At 46.0% G+C, this 19355-nt stretch overlaps 3 protein-coding genes across 5 annotated transcripts in view; 2 read left to right on the forward strand and 1 right to left on the reverse strand.

The window, feature by feature from the left end:
- Positions 1-7936, forward strand: part of LOC118841154 (cardiotrophin-2-like) — a 28119-nt gene extending 20183 nt beyond the window's left edge. Inside the window, exons 3-4 of the mRNA XM_036748552.1 lie at positions 5205-5388; positions 7475-7936. Coding sequence (XP_036604447.1) covers positions 5205-5388; positions 7475-7936 — 646 coding nt within the window. The remainder of the gene's footprint in view (positions 1-5204; positions 5389-7474) is intronic.
- Positions 7894-12048, reverse strand: LOC118829284 (cardiotrophin-1-like). The gene is made up of 3 exons (XM_036736292.1): positions 11941-12048; positions 10268-10386; positions 7894-9138 (listed from the first exon to the last, which is right to left on the reverse strand). The coding sequence occupies exons 1-3, from the start codon at positions 11963-11965 to the stop codon at positions 8692-8694; spliced, it is 591 nt and encodes a 196-aa protein (XP_036592187.1). The 5' UTR covers positions 11966-12048; the 3' UTR covers positions 7894-8691.
- Positions 12049-13082: 1034 nt separating this feature from the next.
- BCL7C (BAF chromatin remodeling complex subunit BCL7C) lies at positions 13083-16691 on the forward strand. Of its 3 annotated transcripts, none has more exons than XM_036739433.1 (6): positions 13083-13800; positions 14163-14241; positions 15312-15420; positions 15553-15714; positions 15805-15890; positions 16025-16691. In XM_036739433.1, the coding sequence occupies exons 1-6, from the start codon at positions 13709-13711 to the stop codon at positions 16169-16171; spliced, it is 675 nt and encodes a 224-aa protein (XP_036595328.1). In that variant the 5' UTR covers positions 13083-13708; the 3' UTR covers positions 16172-16691. The 3 variants fall into 3 exon arrangements, with proteins under 3 accessions (XP_036595328.1, XP_036595313.1, XP_036595320.1); XM_036739418.1 differs by having other exon boundaries at positions 13407-13800; positions 16307-16586; XM_036739425.1 differs by having other exon boundaries at positions 13407-13800; positions 15550-15714; positions 16025-16368.
- Positions 16692-19355: the final 2664 nt, after the last annotated feature.

A 19355-nucleotide genomic window follows, 5' to 3' on the forward strand; every position in this document is an offset into this window, starting at 1 on the left:
TCTTCAGTGTATTTTTCAGTATTTTTTTGGGTCTCCTTTAGCAAGTCATTGACTTGTTTTTCATGGTTTTCTCGCATCCTTCTTATTTCTCTTCCCAATTTTTCCTCTACTTCTCTAACTTGCTTTTCCAAATCCTTTTTGAGTTCTTCTATGGTCTGGGGCCAGTTCATGTTTTTCTTGGAGGCTTTGGTTGTAGGCTCTATGACTTTGTTGTCTTCTTTAGGCTGTATGTTTTGGTCTTCTTTGTCACCAAAGAAAGAATCCAAAGTCTGAGACTGAATCTGGGCGCGTTTTCGCGTCCTGGCCATATTCCCAACCAACTAACTTGACCCTTGAGTTTTTCAGTGGGGTATGACTGCTTGTAGATTACAGAGTTCTATGTTCTACGTTTGGGGGGGATGTGCCAGCTCTGCCACACCAGCACTCCTCCTTCCCCAAGGACCCCCAGTCCAGACTGGGCTCAGATCTTCGGCAGGCTGTGCACCCCTGCTGTGATCCGCCACTTAATTCCTCCCACCAGGTGGGCCTGGAGCCGGAAGTAACAACAGCTGTAACTGCCCCACCTCCACTGCCCCCGGGGCTGGAAGCCGAACCGCGAACTCCTTCCACTCCCGCAGCTTTTCCCACTAACCTTCTCCGCAGTCTTTGGTGTTTGTGGGTCGAGGGGTCTGGTAACTGCCGCAGCTCACATATTCAGGGCGCTAGGGCCCCCTCCGCCCGGCTTCCGGTCTGGATCGTCCACGCCGCTCAGGCTGGGCTCTGCTCCACTCCGTTCCCAGCTCCCAGCTCCCAGCTCCCAGCTCCGTGTGGAATAGAGCTCACCCAGAGACCATCCGGGCTGTCCTGGGCTGGAGCCCTGCTTCCCTCTGCTGTTCTGTGGGTTCTGCCGTTCTAGAATTGGTTCAGAGCCATTTTTATAGGTTTTTGGAGGGACTTGGGTACGGAGCTCACTCTAGTCCGTGCTTACCAGCCGCCATCTTGGCTCCTTAAAGCAGTATTTTAAAATCCCAGATGCCTGATTGTAGTTATCCGGTCCCTTGATAGTAAAAGAGAGTTCCGCGTCTCTGGTTCAGATCTAGAAATTCTCAGACAATTTTAACTTAAGGGTGGTGATGAGGGCACAGTCTCTGGGAACCCCCTTGAATCTGGAATACAGTCTCTGGGAGCCCCCTTGAACTGTCCTTGAATCTTCCAACTGGATCTGGCCTTCCCCTAAGGCCACAAGCCTCACATCATCATTAGGCCCAAATCTCTACCTACCCTTACCCTTTATTGTCCAGCTACTTCCCCACCCTTGATATATCAGTATCCATGCCTTCAGCTACTTCCCACCCTGAATCCCATTACCCCACCTTATCCTCCTTAGACTTCCCCTCAACACCATCCCTAAACCCCTCCTCTAGTCACCCCAGACCACCCCTCAATCCCTCCTACAATCTTTGTGTATACAATTTCCATCTTGCCTCCATGAAGGTGCTCAGATTCAATCTAATTCAGTAGGTTGAATCTGGCCCGCTTGTGGAAACAGGCGTCACAAGGTGGGGGGATTTCTTAAGACAGCCTGTTGTGGTGAATCCCTAATAAACTTTGTCTTTTCCCTTGGCTGAGAAGGCTTGAGTCGAATTCTTTCGGCAGGACCCGGTGCGTCGATATTTTGGGGTGTCGAGCACCTCTCAACCTTTTACCTCTTCAATAACAAACTTAGAAATAAGTACACCACAAGCAATTATCATGTATTTAAAACTTGAAACAGATTCCAATTAATTACCAATCTAGTGATCATAACTGAGTTGGATAAGCAAATCAAATCTGATTCATAACCACTAGTGGTAACATTTTAATTTCTAAGGCCCAATACTCTCTGCATTGAAAAAGAAAAGGTTACTGTTTATAAAACCACATTTTAACAAAATAGTTGATTTATAACAAGAACAATTTCAACTGAACTTCCAGACAAAACTTGGAGGTGATAAATGTTTAGGTTACAGTAATTGTCCAACTTCTTAACCTAATGCAACTCTAACAAAATATTTTTATATTATAGAAATGTAATGATGCCCTAAACATTATTATGTATGTAAAATTTGAACTACTCATTTCAGCCTAGGTAGATACATTTCTAAACCAAATATGACAGTTTAAAATTACCAACTTTTCATCACATCCTTTAAAAGCATCCAATTCACATATATCAAGCTCAAATTAAAATACAGTATAATTTTAGAAATACAGAAACAACAAATTTCAGATGACATCAATTGCATTTCCAGATACAATGTAGGAATTGTTGGTCCTATTACTTCTGATATTATATATTAATACGTTAATATATAAATACGTGTACCACATATATTAATACATTAACATCCCAAATACACTTTATTTAGCTGTATATTCTTCAGCACCACTACCACTGGCCCAGGTATAGGAACTTTTGCCTAGCCATGAATGAACTTATGAAAGAAAGAGAAACTTAATTTTGCACCCACTTTTTCCAAGCTTCATCTTATACAAAAATGCCTAAAAGGATTTTTTTCGGACTTCCAAGGAAGATAAAGAGGGAGTGGTCCTTGAGAGCACACGGCTTGCAACTCTCCCACTCATTCTTTTTTACCAAGCTAAAGTATTTCTCAGTTTCCCCTTCAGCCTGCGGTCTCAGATAAAGGGGAAAAATCCCTTTTAGTTTTCTAAGGGCTCCTCCCTAGGTGGGGCCTGGCAGCCCCTTGAGGGCAAGGAGCCTACCCTTCCAAGCACTAACTAACCAGCCCTATTTCTTTGCAAGTTTCCTTTTAGCTTCAGCTCTGATAATCCTTCAATGTGGAGGGTGGGGGAAGGGTGTGGCCAGGAGCACATGGCAGCCAAGAGGAGCACACGGACTCCTGACTAGACAGGTAGTCTCAAGCTGCTATTCTACAACCCCCCTAAATTCCTTATACAGGTTTTCTATCTGTCTCTTTCACAAATTTTACCTTTAAACTTTACCACAAGGACGGGCTACAAAGGTACCCAGGGGCACAGGACTGACTGTCAGTCTGTGAATTTCTGTCCCTCTCCTCCTTTTGCCCGGTGGGGAGGGCGATTTAAGTTTTTCCCTACAGTTCTCCTGCATTCTCTTCTAATCTGATCTGGGAGGAGAGGAGTTTGATTTAACTGCTCTAACCTCTACTTCAGCCCTAGTGAAAGGATCTCAATGATTGTAATTCAAGTAAACTTCACCCCCTTGCTCACTCCCAAAAACCTCTTTTGTACTTGAATCTAAGGGCATCAGGGACTAAGACAAATGCGAGAGTCCCACTGAAGACTTTAACGGAGGTTTTAGCCAGAAGGCATTCATTGGGAGGAGATGTTTCAGCAAGAGTGAGCTCCTGGAATGACTTTACAATTTCAGGAGTTCTTTCTTCCCAAATTCAACTAACCAATTTCCAAACTTTTAACAATTTAAAACCCAGAATTTGCCAAATGTTAACCCATTCCCCGTAGTTCCACGTTGGCCAAACGGGAGCCACAAGGAAGGGAGTCTGTTTCCCTAGTGGCAGCCTGATATCTCTGGCTGCCTATGTTTCAGTTTTTTTTTTTTAAACGACGTTTCACAATTTTGACATAGACACACGAACAGAGACAAACTCAAAACGTAACAAAATTCACGGTGTGGATCGAATTGAAGGCTAAGCAGGTCCCCTCAGAGGAAAAATTTCCTCCTCAAAGATACGACCCCCAACCTCTCTCACACCTCAAACAGACCCGGTAGCATGGGTTAACTGAGGCTAAGCAGGTCCCCTCAGAGGAAAGAAAATAAACCAGGTTTCCTCTTCAAGGAAAACACCCCAATCTTCCCACACCCAACACAAAACAGATAACCAATGGCATGAGTTAACTGGGGCTAAGCAGGTCCCCTCAGAGGAAAGAAAATAAACCAGGTTTCTTCTTCAAGGAAAACACCCCAATCTTCCCACACCCCAATAGGAAGGGTGGCATCCCAGCCCCCCTAACTCTGTACCACAGCCTCGTCAGGGTTTATCATGATAACAGAGACCCAAATGGCTAGCCCCAAACCAGAAACCAAACCAGAAAAACCTTCCCTCTAGAGGTGTGAAAACCAGAATTCTCCATAGACCAAAAAGGGACAGGTCAGCAAAGAGCCCATTCTCCAAGACCATCACTCCACATCAGAGTCCTAGGTAAAGAAATCCCCAGGAGCCAGCCCTCTGAAGTGAGAGAAGGTGGATGGGGGGCAGAGACTCCCTGTTGAGGTCTGGAATTCTGTGTGTTTCTCCAGGGTGGTAACACGTAATACCGCCTCATCTCGCTGGGGCCTCCAAAATGTTGTACCCGAAGAGAGCGAGACACACCACAGAGTATAAGTTTTAAGTGGAGAATTTATTAGCCGGCGGCCATTGGGGTACTGCACCACAAATCAATGGCAATGTGTTGGGGTGACAGCTTGGCTTATATAGGATATGTGGGGGTGCAGGGTGGGGGAGAACTGGAACAAAGGTCCTGGCTGATCAAAAGATTCAGTCAGGTTATGGTACTAGTGGGATAATCTCATTTACATTCCTTGGTGGAGTCACGGAGCCCCAGGGTGGGATGGTCCTATCTATTGATATTCCTTGGTGGAGTCATGGAGTCCCAGGGGGTTTGCTAAATGCCAAAGATATCTGAGTCCATTGTTTCTGGGGGTGCTTGTCAGTAGCTAGGGGTTTCTCAGGGGTTCCTAATTTTCCTTGTATTACACTACAGTCTCCTTTACCTTTTCTCATGCCACCCTCTTCTCTATCCAATTCCCACTCCTGCTTCCTGGGCTCCCCCACCCCTTTTCTTCCCTCCTCCAGGGTGTGGTTCTCTGCCTGTCCTGTCCAAAGCCTCAGGGATAAAAGGTATATAAAGAACCTCAGGGTCGGCCAGAGAGAACAGGTGCCCCAGGGACTTAAGGAGACCTAAGGGACGGCAAAGGAACAAGTATGGCCAACTCACTAGGTAAGTAGCTGAAACTTGTGGAGGACAGAAGTCCTGAATCATAGGACCTGAGGAACCTAGGATCTAGACTAAGAAATCGGACCAAGAATTCTGGGGCCAGATCCACACATTGATGTGTGCTTTGGGCCTGGTTGACTGGGGTTTGTCTTTTTTTCTCTTCATCTGCTGGGAATTTTTATAGGACAAGGTTCTTGCCTTCTGAAGAAATGGAGGTTGAATCCTCACAGAGAAATCTCAGACCTGCCTCTGATTTTCTTTCCTGTAGCTCAACCAGTTGTCCTCTGCTTGTTGTCCCTGCTGCTGGCACCCTCTGTCCTGGGTGCCCCGGTATCCCTGGCTGCCTCCATCAACCAAGCCTATAACTTGGCCCTCTACATGCAGAAGAACGCATCGGTGCTGCTGCAAACTTACGTGAGTGATCGTGAACAGCTGGGCAGATGGGAGGTTCTTACATTGGAGATAGGATGGGGCTGCAGGAAAGAGGCTCTTCCCGGTGGGGAGAAGCCAGTGATGTCAAGGAGAAGCCTCCTTCAGCAGGGGAAAGGAAGGGAATTCTGGAAATAGGAAACTGAGGGAAGGAACACAAAGAAAGCTCTCAACTCCATCTTGAAAAGTCCCATATAAATGCAAATTATTGTAATTTTTACTATTGCCTCAAGAGCTACCAGGGAGATTATGAAAGCAGTGGCTTAGGAGTCAGAAGAACTGGGTTTTAGTCAGGGGTGTATTGGAGCCAGCCCCTACCAGCTCCCAAGATGAAATTTTTGGTGTGTGTATCTACACCTCAGAAATTGGCACATAGATACAAATCAGAGTCCAACTTGTTTTGTTGACTGTCTAGACTTCAGAAAATGTTGGATGTGATGTTAATAGTGCAGATTAAATTTAAAAGTGCTCACTCCTACATTTATTTTCCTGCAAAGCTGGTTGTTAAACATTTACCAGCACATCTCTGATTCTGTTCCCAGCTCTGCTATTAAATGTGTGAACAAGTCATTTTTGCCCCCCTCTGGTGCCTGGATTCCTTCTCTATAAACTGAAGGTTAACACAGATTTTGCATATTAATTGGGGTGGAGTTAGGGGTTAATAGCTCTTTGGAGGGCTGTTATGTGGAAGAAAGATTAGACTATCTCTTTGACTCCCAGAGGGTAGAAGTGGCAAAATATTAAATTTAGGCTTAATAGAAAGAGAAGCTGTCTAACAATTCGAGCCATCCAAAAAAAAAAGAATTGGCTGCCTCTGCAAGTTCCCCATCGTGAGAGGTCTTTAAGCAGAAGCCTGTAGTTTGTGTAATAGAAGCAATTGACTTATAATTACAAGAGAACAGAATACGTAGGTGGTACAGTGGGTAGAGCACTGGCCCTCAAGTCAGGAGGAACCCGTGTTCAAATCTAGCCTCAGACATTTACTTGTGTGACCCTGGGCAAGTCACTTAACCATTAATTGCCATCAAAAAAAAAAAGAATGAGAACAGCAATTAAATGCCATCTTTAACATTGGCTGTGTGACCATGGACAAGTCCATTTACCTCCCTTATATTCAGTTTTCTCGTCTATAAAGTAAGAATGGTAGTATCTACAGCGCCTCAATACAGGGCCGTATTGAGAATCAAACATGATGAAGTGTGTGTAGGGTTTTGTAAACCTGAGAGGGATGTAAAGATGTCAGCTTCTGTTGTTCAAGGGGACTCTCGTGTCAGGTGTGAGTTGGAGCAGAAGATCCTTATTCCCCTTCCAGCTTTAAGAATCTGTGACTGGATAATCTCTAAGGTCTTTTCCATTTATGGGATTCTGTGGTTGGAGAAATTTAAAGAAGCGAAGGGAATAAACATTTAAATAGCACCTACTTTTTGCCAGGCACTGTGCAAATATTATCTTATTTGATTCTCACAACAACCCTGTAAGGTAGGTGGTATTATCCTCACTTTACAATTGAGGAAAGTGAGGCAAACAGAGGTTTAAGTGACTCTCCCAGGGTCACACCACAAGTAAGTGTCTGAGGCTGGATTTAAACTCAGGTCATTTATGATTCTAGCTAGGCCCAGTGATCTATGCACTGTATTACCTAAATCCTTTCACCTGAAATGAGAAAGATAGCATTTATTAAAGAATATTTATAAATTCATAATTTATATATATTGATATTTTATATATAAAAGAATATTTACAAAAGATTTTCATAAAAGATATGTTATTTTATAAGTTATTAATATTTTTTAAAAGAATAAGCATTTATTAAATGCCTACTATGTGCCAGGCAAGTGCATTACAACTATATCATTTGATCCTTATAACAAACGCATTATCCCCATTTTACAGTTGAGTAAACTGAAGCAAGCAGTTACTTGTCCAGGGTCACATAGGTAGTGTCAGACACTGGATCTGAACTCAGGACTTCCTGACTCCAGGTCCTGTACTCTGTCCCAGGTGCCACCTAAGTCCCTATGTGACTTGAGTATCCTGGTCACACTCTATGTACTTTCTATCATTTACACAGCTCCAGTACCAAGGCAGCCCCTTCAGTGACCCGGGCTTCTCAGCCCCTGAGCTCCAGCTGAGCAGCCTGGCCCCCGCAGCTGTCCCCTTCGTGTCGTGGCGTGACCTGGGAGATGGCGAGAGGTTGGTCCAGGTCCGAGGTGCTTTCTCAGCCCTGGCCCAGCACCTGCAGCTTGTGAGTGATGACCAGGCTGACCTGAATCCTGACAGTTCTGTCTTGCTATCTCAACTTGCAGCTGCGAGGCTACGAGCCCAGGGCCTGATGGGCAATATAGCTTCTGTCATGGCGGCCCTGGGGGTATCCATTCCTCCTGAAGTGGATGCTCTTGGCCCTGCACCCTTTGGAGCCTCTGCCTTTCAGAAGAAATGTCGGGGCTATGTAGTGACCCGGGAATACGGACAGTGGACAGACAGGGCTGTGCGGGACTTGGCTCTGCTTAAGGCCAAATATGTTATGGAGTGAGCAGGCTGAACTTCCTGTCTGAAATGGCAACTTTTGAGCCTCACCGTGGACAATTTCCTGTCCTACTATCGGCACACTTTTGAGAGGAAGAGAAAGACTTGCAACCTCTGAGTGAAAGAAGCCATCATCTAGGGGTTCTCAGTTTCTTTATTTAATACCCTATTTATATTGTATCCCTGAAATTTGTGTTTAATTTATCCCAAGAAACAACCCCAATCCCCCGACTCTAAGAACTGTACATAGAAGGGTATTTTGTTAATTTACCAAAAATTAATTTATTCTCAGAAATAAAAATCTTTTTCAGGGGTATCTTTTTCACAGACTAAGCTCTTAGCTTTGTGTGTTAAAATCAGAGTATTAGAGGAATGAGGAAGGGAAAGAGGTATAGAGGGGTAAAAAGGTGGACTAGGGCTATGGGGAACAACAGAGGTCCTTGAGGGGACAGGGTATGAATTGGGGATGATGCAGGAGACCAAGTGGGCTTCAAAGATAATTAGGCTGAAGGCTCCTCTCGGTAAATGTTTTGGAACGTTCTTCTATAGCGATCTCTTAAGCAAACATTGACTGACCCTAGGGCCCAACCCAAAGCTGAGCAGCACAGAAGAGAGAGAATGAAGTAGACTGAGAGGCTCTGAGATGGAGATAACAGGAGGGGTATGCTAGTGGAGGGACAGTGAAAGATGAGGATGGAGGGGGAAGGAAGCTAGTTGGTGACCCTTCATGGGGGAAGATGTGGGGTAAGGTGGGCTCCTCTCTCAGCCTAGCCCTGCCTGCATCAGCTGACCCAGGTCACCTTCTGTGCAGCTTACCCACTCCTGGTACAACCCACATACCCTGTAGCCCAACAACTTAGCCAGGAAGACCCCAGGAGATTCAGGGAGTATGGGGTGGGGCCCTGGGGGCCCTGGGGTTGCACCTAGTGCCCCCAGAATAACCTCTACAGCACTCCCCAGCGCCCTTGACTGGTGAGAGGCATCTTCTAGCCGTCGGAGGAGCCGACGGGCAAAAGGGTTGAGGTCAGCCTGGAGGCGGCGGATGGTGTCCAGTAGTGGGGACAGTGAATTCAGGGCAGCTGCATCAAGCTGCAGCCTCTCAAGGGTGGGAAGCCCTGAATGAGTTGGGGCTGGGGAGTTCAGCCCGGGCACTGGTAACCCTGGGGGAGAGAAGCTGGGCAGCCCGAATGGGTCCCCCTGGTGCTGGACCTGTAAGGGAAGGGTGGGGAGAGGTGTTAGGAGGAGTCTTTTCTTTCCCTTGGACAGACCCTCCCTGGAGGATCCAACTTAAGGCAACAGATTCCCAGTCTTCTATAAAAGTCCCAGGCAAGAGCAAGTCCTCTGAATAGGAACTACCTATGCTATAAAATTACCTTATTTTCTACCAGCCTTGGTGAAGCCTCTTTGCTGCTCTTGCTGGGTTCTCATTAGGGAAACTGATCCTCCTCATCAATAACCCAAGATTTTTCCTTTCCACCCCCCCAAATATTCTACAGGTGAAAGACTTCTGTTCTCCCTCCCAGGGGAATGCTCCCCTTTGCATGGCTGGATCCCAATTAGAATTACAGAATCTAGAATAATTTTATAGGAAACTGAGGCACAGAAGGGATAACTGAGTTGCCCAGGGTCACATAAGTGTAAGCAGAGGTAGAAATAGAACCTAGTTCTTTGTCACTTGCACTGTAGTTTTTCCAAGTCAGTGTTAGTGGGGAGGTCCTATGGCAGAGACACTCTAAAACAGTGATAATCTAACAGTAAATAGCCTATGGATCACAGGGATTTGACTTTGGATGCATGGCATAATATTGCCCTCCCACCTTCCACCAATTTCACTTGTGCCAATATTAATGTTTCTGTCTCATCAACACTCAGCAGCTTGTCAGAGGAGGCTGGTGGTGGTGAGGCAGGTGGGGGTGGGAGGGAGCCTGCTAGGCCATGGAAAGATAAAGTTTTTGGTGATTAACAACTTGACCTGAATGGAAAAGCTGACAGGAGGTGGATTTTCCTTTACATGTGTGGGAATGAGTTCTCATCTTCCTTGTTTCTAATTCTGAAGCTGCCTACCCTTTAAGACAAAGCCAAGCCTGGTCTGTCATCAAGAACTGTAGCCTGAGAATCTATGGTCCTGGATTTTAATCCTAGTTTTAACATTGATTCACTGTGTGACCCTGGTCAAGTCCTATCCACTTCTCAGTTTCTTCTGTATTGGGGTGAGGTTGGATTAGATGGTCTTTCCAGGGTTTACCCAGAAAACTGAATAATTCAAAGGGTATAGAGCAATCTTCCCCACCCTTCTCCATCCCTTCTCCACCCCACCATCTCCCACCTCTGTACTCACGTATTCCTGAAGCAGCTGCTCTGCATAGCTAGTGAGGAGCCTTGCAAGACTGTGGGTCTGACGGATCTTGGCCTCAAGGTGGGAGAAAGATGAGGCCGAAGAATGGGACTGTAAGTCCACTGGAGGGGACAGGGGAGGATGAGGAGGGATCAAAACCCAGGTCCCCTGACATGACCGGTCTCCCCTCCTCCCATAGCGTACTATTTTTAGTGTCTAACTCATAGCTTGGTTCCACATTTTCAACTTATGCCAATTAGGGCTATAGTCCTATCTTCTCCTATCCTAATTATCTGAAAGGAGAAATTGATCTACCAGGGCTGGAGGTAGGGAAGCAAGGAGATATGGGGCCTGGAGGGGAGGCTTGAATGTCTACATTGAGGATAATTACAATTCCTAGGTGATTATGTATTGTAGTACCCTGGAGTACTCTTTGATAAAACCAACTACAGTTAGGAATCCTGACAATCTGACTGATTAATAACTTGAATTGGCCCTAGACTCCTCTAAACTGGCAGTTCAGTTACTCAAGAGATTAGAAAAATCTAATTCTTAACAGTTTACATCCTAGTCCCACTGTATACATCCCCAAAGCCAAGAAAGGGAGCTGCTAGGGCAGAAGTTCTTAACTTTTTTGTGTGTCATACACTCTTTTGGCAGCCTGGCAAAACCTATGGACCTCTTCTCAGAATTACGTTTTTAAATGCATACAATAAAATACATATTAATTATATTGAAAGTTATCAAAATATTAAAACAAAACAAATTCATGGACCTTAGGTTTAGAATTCCTGCGCTACGGTATAGAAAACACTTGACTACACATCCTGGCTTCGCTTTACTCTTGACTAGGAGAAAACTACATTTCCCAGGATGCAAAGAATTTAACTGACACTAGGCACATGGTGCTTAATACTGTAGGGGGAGGACTACTAAGAAGGAAGCGGCATGCAAAGGTGACCAAGTTCTTTAACCCACGTCTGGCCCCAAAGACCTATCACCCAAGGTTCCTTTGCCACTTTCCGTATCTTTTTCTGCTCAGTTCTTTCTCTCTCTCTCTCTCTCTCACTCTCTCTCTCTCTCACACACACACACACACACACACACACACGATCCCCAACTTTCTTCCCAAGACCCTCCCTCCCTTAACTTGAGTAACTTAGCGCTTAGCTTTGGTTCTCCTTTATAAAAAGCAAAGCTCTTACTTGCATTCTACCCTCCCCCACCTCGGTTCCCTTCCCCTCCCCTCCCCACTCCCCACCTAGTCGCTACTTGGCCCTCCTACTCTATTCAGACTCTGAGACTCTTACTCCTCAGCCAGAGGCTGGTATTTTTGCCAAAGACTTTCACCCCCAGACTCTTTCCCCCTCTCCAACATATAAGGTATTTAGTTTCTCAGCTCATTTCCACAGCCCACTTCCACCTCAAGTCCTAACCTTTTAGTTTCTTCCTCCAAGCCCTTCCCTATTTTCCTAATCAGGTCCCTTTCCTTTCTCAGAATCCATACATTTGGCTCTTTAGCCACTAAGCTGTCCTTTCCAGAACACAGACATTACATTACAGCTCCGGGCACCTAACTTGTAGGTCCGTACTCTGCTCCTATTAACCTGCAGTCTTGCCCAGTTCCCAGCTTTCTCTCCTAGACCCAATTTTTCCAAGACCCAGAAGTCCCTTACCCTTGTTTCCCTCCCTCTGGCTCATGTTGGCCCCCTCCGTCCCCTGGCTGGTCCCGGTTCCCTACATGCCCCCTCCTCCCCTTCCCAGAGAGAAGAAGGAGGGAGGGAAAGGGGGGGGCAGGGGGCGTGGTCCACTATCAACCAATCAGGGCCCACCCCCAAACTCCCCCCACCTCATCCCAAACCCAGATTCCAGGGCCCTGAGCTCACCTTTCAGCCCTGCCCTGAGGAGTGGAGTAAGGCCTGGGAGACATACTATAGGTCTTGGGGAGATAGAAATCATAAGGATTTTGGGGTGTTCCCTCCCAGGGAGCTTCAACTTTTCTCCTGGTCTAGAAACTGGACAGAGAACTGTCACCTTGCTGGGTGAGGTCACCCAGACAGCAAAGGGGCAGGCAGAGACTGTCAGAGTTCTGAGAGGGCAGTTAAGAGGAAAGAAGCTAGGAGTTGGGGTGGGGGTGGGGGGGAAGGAAGAGGTGGACTCCTGGGTTCAGAGAGGGAACTGGCATCCCTGGAATTTGAAGAATGTGCCTACTGGATAGCTTTCCTGGGGATACACCAAGGGAACTACCCCCAGGAGTTGGGGGTGGACAGAGGAATGGGAAGAGATTTGCAGAGGTAGATGGGGAAGGTGGCACTGGAGCTGTATTATAGTCACAGGGATGTGCAGATACCAAGAGATGGACCACCATATGTTTGAACAGATAGTCATATTAGACAGTCAAGCAAACTGACAGACAGACACTTTTTAAAAGTATATCCAATATAGTGTGGGCGCCTGCACAGGTATGCACAAACAACACTTAGACCCACGGCACAACCGCATTAGGTGACTATTAAACCAGCACCCACAGATGCTGTACAGAATGAGCCACGTGTTTTCTGAAGGACTCTCACAAACATGCTCAGGTAGAAGGCGTGCTCCCCAATTTGATACAGTTGCATTAATGCCCACAGTGATACATAATTGCCAACAGATACACACATACACGCACATGCACACAGAGGCAGAAACTCCACAGGCACAAGGGGGCAGTCAAAGGATCTCAAATCGAAATCGGGTAGGAACCTCCCCCTTCCCCTGCCCCCAGCCGTGGCCCTGCCTCTGCTGCCAGGCCCAGGTCCTGTCTTTGGAGGGCAGGGGGCGCTGTGGGGGAGCCAGGGTGGGCGGGGAAGCAACTCAGGATGGGGGCGGAGTGTCTGGTCCAGAGGACTGCTGCTCCTTGGTTTCCTGGCTGCAGCAGGGAAATCCCCAAGCCAGAGCAGGACTAGGGGGCGGCTGGGGTAGGGGCGGTCTTGGAGGAGAAGCCAGAGAGAAGTGACAGGGAAGAGACAGACACTGACGACAGGGAGCAGAAGAAAGGGAAGGAGAGACAGTGAGGGAGGCAGGAAGAGTGACTCACAGAGAGAAGGGAAGACGACAGACAGCACTGGGAAGGGAGGAGAGCAAAGAGAAAAACATTTTTATTTTTTTAAAGCAGGAAGACAGGATGGAAAACCAAGAGGGAAAGGGAGAGAGGGAGTGAAACAAGCAGACGGGGAGATTGAGAAGTGGGGGAAACAGGAAGCCAGTGAACAAGGGGTAGGGGGAGAAAGGGATAGCCTGGAAGGGAGGAAGAGGCAAAACTGAGCAAGGCGCAGAGGAAGCTCGAGGGGAGAGGGGCATCAAGTGACCCAGAGAAAGGGGTCTGGGGAGTCCAGGAGGGGCAGAGCCAGGGTCCCTAGTGCAGGCCAGGTGGGCCTCGGGAGAAGCAACACCTCAGTTCTGATGGCGGGCCGGACGGTGAGGGCTGAGACCAGGAGCCGGGCCAAGGATGACATCAAGAAGGTGATGGCAACCATCGAAAAGGTCCGGAGATGGTGAGAGTGGGGGCCCAGGGACTGGAAGGCTTGGGTATGAGACAGGGAGGAGGGAAAGGGATGTGGGGCAGTAATATGGGGTGAGAGAAGTGGGATGAGGGTCTCAGACAGACCACCCTTCAAAGCTGTGGATATCTAGATCCGTCCCACTAGGCTGCTGTTTTCCCCTTCTCCAAAGATAGCTGTGCCATAAAACAGTGTGTTTTTATGTGTTGGCGAGGTGTGTGTGTGTGTGCTCGAGTGCGAGTGAGTGTGAGAGAGAGAGAGAGAGGAAGAAAGAGGGAGAGAATATATATATATATATATATATATATATACACATATCTGGCTCTGGTTGACCTGGCTCTGTGGATCACCCCCAGGGAGAAACGCTGGGTGACAGTGGGAGACACTTCCCTCCGTATCTACAAGTGGGTGCCTGTGGTGGACCCACATGAGGAGGTGAGAGAATTCTGTTTCCTTTATGACATCCTTGCTTCCCTACTATTCATTTTCTTTCTTTTCTTTGTAACATTATCAGTCTTTCCCCCAAACCAGATTCTCACCTGCTCTACCTGTTTTCCTCAGTGTCACTACCATCTATCCCAGTCTCCCCCTAACCATTGGATTCTTCTCTCTCATATCCTGTAGGTTCCTAAGCTCTGATGAATCTTATCGCTGCAGTAACATCTGCATCTGTCCTCTCCTTTCTGTTTCCACTTGCCACCACCCAGAACAGGCTCTCATTATAACCCACCTAGGTTATTGCAATAGCCTTTAAAATTTATCCTTCATATTGCTGCCAGATGTTTTCCCTCCCCCTCCCCGCTCAGCCTGCCATATCTAGTCAAGTCCCTCCTTTGCCCAAAATCTTCCATGGGTTCTTGTTGTCTGTCTATTGAAGGTCGAAGCTCTTTTGCCTGGCACTCAAGGCCCTCCACAACTAGGCATCACCCAGCTTTACACACTCCCCCCTGCAGCTTTCTTCCATTTTTACTGACTGCTTAAGCCAAAGTAGACTGTTTTCTGTCCCCTGTGCTTTCCTGTTGATTTCTTGCACCTGAAATGTCTTCATCCCCTTCTCACCTGTTGAATTTTTACCCATTTTTAAAAGCTCAACTCAGATATTACTTCTGCCAAGAAGCTTTCTCTGGCCCCCATCAGTAACAACTGCACCCCTCCCCCCAAACCATAGAATAGTCTTTACAAGTATGCAATGAACTGAGTATATATTCTTTTGGATTATTGTTATATGTGTACCATCTCCTTAACTAAGGCAGCTCCTGGAGGGCTGGTCTCTAATTTAAATAATAGAGGTCTCTAATTAAATTTTTTTTTTATCCCCTAAATGCCTTACCACAATTCCCAGAACACTGAAGGTACCTAATGAATGTTTGTTGAAAAGAGCTGAACTCCTTCAGGGTCTGACTCTCTTCCCCTTCTTGGGAAACTTTCCTGCTCCCTCTCCCAACTAATTCATTCCTTTTTTCTCTACCACTCTCAAACTCCTTTGCTTCTTTTCCCTTCTGTAGGAACGTCGACGGGTGGGAAGCGGGGCTGAAAGGCCCCGAGTCAGGGAGCGGAGGGGTCGGGGAGCCAGCCCAAGAGGGGGTGGTCCCCTCATCTTACTTGACCTCAGTGGTATGTAGGGGTACCTGGAGGGTGGGAGAATGGAAGTCTTGGGTTGGGGGGGGAGGGGAGGGAGAGGACATTCTTAGGCAGAGGAAGCTGAGGCACCAAAGGCCCACCCCTCCCAGCCTCTCTTCTCAGCAGATGAGAACAGCAATCAGAGCTTCCACTCAGAGGGTTCCCTGCAAAAGGGCGCAGAGCCCAGCCCAGGGGGAACTCCTCAGCCTAGCCGACCTGCCTCACCTGCTGCTCCACCAGATGGGACTTCTGAAGATGCTCAGCCCCCGAGGCTGGGTCAGGAAAGAGGTAAGAACACAAACAACCCCTCCATTGGCTCCCTCACTGTGATCTTTAGCTCCTTGTTGCCTGGGATAACCTGCTTTCTTGTTATTTCAGATCCAGGGGGTGTGACCATGGGTGGGACAGATGAACCCCCAATGCTGACCAAGGAAGAGCCTGTGCCTGAGTTATTGGAGGCTGAGGTGAGAAAGGTTGGAGAAGGAGGCCTGGCCTTGGAGCAGTAGGGAATGAGGGATGTGGGAAGGACTGGGAGGTGAGGGGGGTGGGCAATATGCTTGGAATCTAGGAGAAATTATCCCCAGTTCCTCCTTGCCAGGTTCCTGAAACTTACCCAGTCTTTGAACCAGTGCCCCCTGTGCCTGAGGCAGCTGTGGGTGAAACTGAAGACTCAGAGGGGGCACCCCCTCTCAAGCGCATCTGTCCAGATGCCCCTGAAGGCAGTCCACTCCCCCCAGATCCTTGAGCCTAAAAAGCTGATCCATAACCTGTTGTGTCCCTCCTGGCTTTTTACAAATAAAGAACCTTTTATAGCCAAGTATCCTATCACTTCAGCCAGAACACCAAGGTTCTGCCTGACATCCTTCTGTTCTCTGTCCAGGAACCTGGGCTGTCCCAACAATACAAGGAAAAGTGGACACTGGGCACCCATAAATACCTGTATGTCTCCTATTGGAGAAGGGAAATGAGGAAGAGGGGAATGAGAAAACAGACTGTGTCCTGGGTCCTAGGAAGTATTAGGGTTCTTCTCTCTTCTGTCCTCCTCTTGTGCTCTCCCTTCTACCCTTTCTTTTCCATTTTCTTTCCTTCCTGTCTTACAACTTAAATCCTCCCCTGTGCAAGCTCCCCTTTTTATCTTTAAATTTTTTTTTAAATTATGAACTTAGTCACCAACACAAACATTTCAACATATAAAGAATGAGATCATATGAGGAAATTTGAATTTGTTGTGTAGCTTAAAGAAATACATATTACGTTTAACAAGGTAGTAACAAAATTACTGTGTCCCCTTTGGTATTTTTTTCTTCTGTTCATTTAAAGCATGTTTTTATGGATATTCTGTTATCTCATAACTATCAGTTTCCAGACCTTCCCTTCAGTAGGTCTCTCTTGAAACAATTAAGCAAAACAAACCAACACACTGGCCAGCCATGTGTGAGAATGTTTCTCATTCTTCACTTCTAGTCTACCACCTACCTCTCTGCCAAAAGGTGGGCTGTGTGTTTCATCATGAATCTTTTGAAGTCATAATTGGGCCATGCTTTGGTTGGAGTTCTGAGGTCTTTTAAATTTGTTTCCTGTCACGTTATTATTGTGGTCTTCTGATTGTTTTAATTTCATTCTACTTCAGTTCATGCAGGTCTTTCCATACTTTCCTGAATACATAATATTAATAATTTCTTATGATACAGTAATATTCCCATATATTCCTATACTACAACTTATTTGTGCAGCTATTCCCCAGTTGAAGGGTACTAATTTTTGTTCCCAATTCTTTACTGTAACAAAAAGTGCTCTTATGGTCTTATAAAATTATATGGGTATTTAGGTATCCTTGGCCCGATTGGAGTTTAATGTTGAGCCATTATTTTTCTACAAGTATTCTAAGATCGTTTGGACTATATGTGATACAGAATACTTGTTTGCTCAGATGGATTTGTAGTTGTACTTCTAGGGAAAACCATTTGTCTAAACCCTTCATATCCTTCCTCTGCCAAGTGAGCCACATTTTGAAGCAAATTTATAATTTTCTTTACCAGATAGAGTTGTTGAGGGGTTCCATACTATCATAGCATCAGACTGCATATGGAGTCTTTTACTGGTTTTCTATACATGTCTAGGTTAAGTTTTCCTTGATATCACTTCTATACATACCCCTGTTTATAAGTCTCACTGTGTGAATGGAACTAGAATGAGATGTTTCCAAAACATAGTCAGTAGCAGGAACAGTTAAAGGTCTTTTTATGTTGACTGTGGGATGCAACATAAATTTCCCCACATGCCTTCTATTATAGGACCTTAGGTTAAGCTTAATGTTCAAAGCCTCCAACAGCACCTTCAAGGAAGTAACTGAATGAGTAACTACAAACCCTACTCATTCAGAAGCATCTTGTTTTAGAGCTGGAAGATGACCTCCGAGGATGTCTAGTCCAATGGTATCAAACTCTGTTCCATACAGAAGGAGCCCTGAGGGCTGCATGTTGACTTAGTTTTATAATGTAATGTTATCTCCATTTTATTGTATTTTAAAATATCTCCCAATTACATTTCAGCCTGGTTCTCGTCTCAAGAGTGCAGTGGGCCATACTGCCTATCTGTCTGACACCTTTGATCTGGTCCAACTCCCTAATTTTCCAGATGAGGAAAAAAGTTGAGAGGTGAAGTGACTGTCCAAGGTTATGAAGGTAAATGGCAGAAGTAGCATTTGAACCAGATCCATCCTGCCTCAGTGTCTGTTAAGGCCAGGAAGTAAATCCTAAGCAGGGATATGGGCTGGAAAAGACAAGAGACCATAGCATTAATTCATCTATCATGATCCCTTAATTTCAAAGATTAGTTAATAGAGACTCAGAGACTAAGGTAGTTTCCAAAGGTGGTCAGCAGCTCAGCAGAGATTTGAATCCAAGCCTTCTGATTGTAAGTCAAGGCAATTTCCTTTAGTGTTGCTCTCCCAGTGGTGGTAGCACACTGAGCCAAGGGTTCTCTGAGAAACAGACTTCCACAGTGGCTGAAGTTTCTTCTACTAAGGGTCCCCCATCCCCTCCCCCACCAGGTGACTAGAGCTATTCGTTGGCCAAAGCCTTTCCCTCTTAGATGACTAACATTTTGGGGATGAATAAGAAATAAGCATGCCCCACAGCAAGACTTCTTGTATCCTCTTTCTGGAGAGGCTTTCAGATTTCTCTTCTTCACAAATGATCTAAATGGGCTGAAAAGTTGGGCAGGAACCATTGCTTTATCTGCAGCCTGAGACAGGGCCTTCTTCTGATGGGATAGAGAAACTCTCTGATCTTGCTTCTTGTGTTCCCTCTAGTACGGTCACTCCCTGAGCATTAGTCAACTGGAACTTAGGAGTTCCATTTAACCTTCTAGGTTACATCTCCAGGTTCTTCCTTCATTACTAGCTAGTCCTTCGGAAGACTTTTCCTTGTTTGTTTGTTTGTTTTAGGGTTTTATTGATACCTTGTCTTTATATCAATCATTTCTAATATCAGTCATTTATCACCCTTCCCCCTCTTTCCATCTTCCCTTCCATAGAGAAAAATAGTTAAAGCAAGAGCAACAAATACTATAGCCACATTTGACTCTGCACATAACATTTTGAACTTATAGTTCCCTACCTCTCCAACAAAAGGAAGGAGTACATTTTCCTATCATGTTTCCTCAGGAGCCAAGATTGATTATTACAATTTTACTCAGCTACTAGACTTTGCTTTATTCTTCTTTTTGTTAACATTATTGGAATCACTGTATACGTTTGGTTTTATGATTACTTCACTCTGCAATGGTTAATACAAATCTTTCCATTTTCTCTCCCCTTTTTCTTCCTCCTGTGAATTGTAAAAGAGAACCACAGGGACAGAGGATCACAAATCTAAGGCTGGAAGGTACCTTAGAATTAATCTAGTCCAAAGTATTTATTTTACAGA

This window comes from Trichosurus vulpecula, chromosome 1 (genome assembly GCF_011100635.1).
Source record: "Trichosurus vulpecula isolate mTriVul1 chromosome 1, mTriVul1.pri, whole genome shotgun sequence".
NCBI lineage: Eukaryota > Metazoa > Chordata > Mammalia > Diprotodontia > Phalangeridae > Trichosurus > Trichosurus vulpecula.